This window comes from Pinus tabuliformis, chromosome J, assembly GCF_031772625.1.
Source record: "Pinus tabuliformis cultivar Carrire ecotype Pingquan chromosome J, CPIR1, whole genome shotgun sequence".
In the NCBI taxonomy this organism is placed as follows: Eukaryota; Viridiplantae; Streptophyta; class Pinopsida; order Pinales; family Pinaceae; genus Pinus; species Pinus tabuliformis.
Genome location: NC_142295.1, coordinates 404,034,629 through 404,038,239, shown reverse-complemented (window position 1 = coordinate 404,038,239; position 3,611 = coordinate 404,034,629). Strand labels below are relative to the sequence as shown.

The window sequence follows — 3,611 nt, the reverse complement described above, 5'->3', positions numbered from 1 at the left end:
ATACAATGGAATTTTGGTTTCCATTTTGGTAAAGCTATGCTATCTATGTATGCTATAAAACTAAACCAACTTGAAAATTACAGAAAAAGTCTCAAACTCATTAGAAAATCAAAATAAATACAAATTATATTAAAACAATTATTTTAATTTTTTGTATTCAATTTTAAAAATTCTACAAAATTTTAAAATTAATCTAAAATAATTTAAAAAATGCAATATTACTTAATCTTTAAATCAAATTAATCAACTAAATATATTTCATTTTAGTGCGGTTATATTAATTTTACTTTGAAATCGCAATGTATTAAAAGCAAAATGAAAAAGATATTTAAAAATAAGATTTTACAAATTACAAGGAGATATGAACATTACATAAAATTATAAATAATAATAAAATTAATGTAAAAAATGTATACCATGGTTGTGAAAATATTTTTCCCAATTTTACTATGCTTAAAATGTATAAACAAAATCGATCTTCATCCCATTTTATTTGGTAGCAATTAATGTGAATAAAGCCGAAGCATAAAGATATGGACATGGATAATACATTTCAACCGCCCTTATGTTTAATATATTTGTGTTTTGAGTAATCAAATGCTATGTTCTTTTCTTTAGTGGCACTTATGGTACATTATGATGTCAAGTTAGGCCCGCGCCTCCAGCTGAGGGAACCCACGACCGCTGAAGAAGAAGATGTGTTCTTTATACTGAATCTCACCACAAGAGCCACTCTTCCCATCATCAGGAGATAGTTATCTCCATTAAAGACTAGTCAACAAGCATGCGCATCCATAAAGTTATAAAAAATTATATCAACATTACATAAAGTTCTAAATTATAAATTGAGATCTGAACGTTATATAAAATCATAAACTATAAAAAAAATTACAAAAGTATACCATTGTTGTGAAAATAATTTTTCGCTTTTATTAGATTTAAAAGGGATAAACAAACAATTTTCATCCATTTAAATGGAAGATTTGGAAGCGGTATAAATACACATTAATTTTATATAAGATAATGACATGGATAATATATCTCAACACCCTATCCTTATAACAATATATTTATGTTTTGAGTAATAAGATGCTATGTTTTTTTTCTTCAGTAAAAGTTGGGAGTTATTGTACATTAACATGACAACTTATCCCCACCGCCTCTAGTTGTAGAGAACCCACGACCGCTGAAAAAGAAAATGCGTTTATTATAATGAATCTTCACCACAGGAGATGCTCCTCATCGTTAACGGCGGGATAGTTGGAGATGCCCGCCCATCCATAAGGAAGAGGAAATTGGGAAGGAAGTTGGAAATTAGGAATATCTCCATCCGTTCACCTACTTTACCTACGCGGTGAATATCAATTATTTCTCTAATGCTGGCGAGCCTGGCACCCCTCTGTCCATTGCTGTCACCACCTCCTTCTGCGTAACCGCGTCCTCGCTTCCACAACTCCCCCTACTTAAACCTCATCCCTTTACTCTGCTCTTCAATCTCACAACCATATTTTCTTCCCTACCAGTAACTTCTTTCTTGATTGTAGCTTCTTTCTTCATTGTTTGATTCCTTTGGATCTCTTCTGATCGATCCATAGTGATAGTGAAGGTTGCAGGGTATTTTATCAGCTTGCCTTCAAATGGCTGCTTGTGGTTCGCGGCTTCGACTGACTGTGATCCTGCAAATGGGCGTGTTTTGTATGGCGGTATTGTGGGCATCCGCCGCTGCTGCTGGTGGACAGTCCAGGAAACTTGCTGCTTTGGTGGAAGAGGCATCTGTTGTTTTGACTTACCATGATGGTCCTCTGCTCTCTGCCAGTGGGGTGATCCCTCTCCATTTGATTTGGTATGGTCAGTTCACCCCTGTTCAACGCTCCATTGTGGGGGATTTTGTACAATCTCTTGGGGCAAAGACGTAAGAGGGAAAAGCAAATCAGCCCTCCGCCTCCACTTGGTGGAAGACCACGCACAAGTACGAGGGCACCCACTCTAACAACAAGGCCGCCCCATCGACATCCACATCCACATCCAGTGTTGTAATGCTTGGAAAACAGAAGGTGGACCAACAATACTCCCTCGGCAAGTCACTCAAGAGGACTGACATTGCTGCTCTGGTTGAAGCTTCCCTCAAGTCGGGTGCTCTGCCACCGAGGAAATCACCCGGAAATGCCAATGTTGTGTACTTGGTACTCACCTCCGAGGATGTCACCGTGGAGGGTTTCTGCATGAGCTCCTGCGGATTCCATGCCACTCTCAATCTCAATAGTACAGGAAGCCGAATGATGCAGGGGAAGGAGGCTACCAAGAAGCATGATGAGCAGCTTCCAATTCCATACGCGTGGGTTGGGAATTCTGCGAGTTAGTGCCCTGGACAGTGCGCATGGCCATTTCATCAGCCCATGTATGGACCCCAGACTCCTCCCCTGGTGGCACCAAACGGAGACGTGGGCATTGATGGCATGATCATCAACATTGCCGTTGTTCTGGCAGGAGCAGCCACTAATCCATTCAACACCGCCTACTTCCAAGGGGATGCAGCTGCACCTTTAGAGGCCGTCTCCGCCTGCCCCGGAATCTATGGAAAGGGGGCTTACCCGGGCTTACCTGGCGAGCTTCTGATGGATAAAACAAGTGGGGCAAGCTACAATGCACGTGGAGTTAATGGGCGGGCATTTCTGCTGCCGGCTATGTGGGATCCGGCTACCAAATCTTGCCATCCTTTGGTATAATCATTTTTGTAGTTCTAATCCTCCGGGCATAGGAAGAAGACGGTGCATCCACTATGCCTGTAGATGCGTCCCGTCCTGTATATCTATTCTTTTGTTCTTTTAAAAAGATATTATAACACATTCTTTCAATCTCTTTCACATAAAATTTCCCCGCTACATATTGTTTCAATTTGTTTGTTTCACAGAAAAATGGGAGCTCTCCACCAAAATTTCAATCCGTTTCACATAAAAATTTCCCTTCCCCATACTTTTTTTCAGCAAAGAAAAAACACAGCTACCTTTCTTTCTTCCACAGCTACCTTTCGTTCAGCAAGAAAAAAACACAGCTATCTTTTAGGCATCGGAGAGGGGGCATCCACTATGCCTGTAGATGCGTCCTGCCCTGTATATGCATCAAATTTTTTTTCCATTCAGTCTAATTTTCTTTTCCAGTTATCTATATAGTTTCAATATGTTTCAGAGCTTTCCGTAAACATCAATTTCGAATCCCTTGTAAGTTTGCAATTCGCAATTTTTATATCATCTAACATTGATGCCCAATATAAAAAACGGTTTTTTTGTGGAACTGAGGACACGATGGAGGGCGCAGCGGGGACCGAAGGAAAGATTGGAGCGCAGGGAAAAGGGAAATCTGGACTGGCCTCAGAACCTCGACGGAAGATTGAGAGACCAGAAGTAGAGCACCGGGAACCAGCACCAGGACCCTCGAGATGGGGTCGATCTTCAGCCACGGAGCCGATCTCATCGCGGGAAGGAAGCCTGATGAACTTTGGGCTCAACACGCCATCCATAACCGTGAGCGTTTGCGTCAAGAGGTCTGATCTTCGCGGGGAGAAACCCTTCAGGGTTTTGCAAGTTTTCTTCAAAACCCATTTAATAAAAATG

The 3,611-nt window shown here is 40.8% G+C and overlaps 1 protein-coding gene and 1 pseudogene across 1 annotated transcript; both read left to right on the top strand.

The window, feature by feature from the left end:
• The first annotated feature begins 1,637 nt into the window (after positions 1-1,637).
• On the top strand, positions 1,638-2,871 carry LOC149227519 (protein EXORDIUM-like 2; annotated as a pseudogene).
• LOC149227520 (protein PHOSPHATE-INDUCED 1-like) lies at positions 2,397-2,871 on the top strand. Its single transcript, XM_089375521.1, has one exon. It carries the CDS (start codon positions 2,397-2,399, stop codon positions 2,724-2,726), a length of 330 nt encoding a protein of 109 aa, XP_089231647.1. The 3' UTR covers positions 2,727-2,871.
• Positions 2,872-3,611: the final 740 nt, after the last annotated feature.

Coding starts and splice junctions, on each gene's coding strand:
- LOC149227520 (XM_089375521.1), top strand. CDS start 2,397: ATGTATGGACCCCAGACTCCTCCCCTGGTGGCACCAAACGGAGACGTG.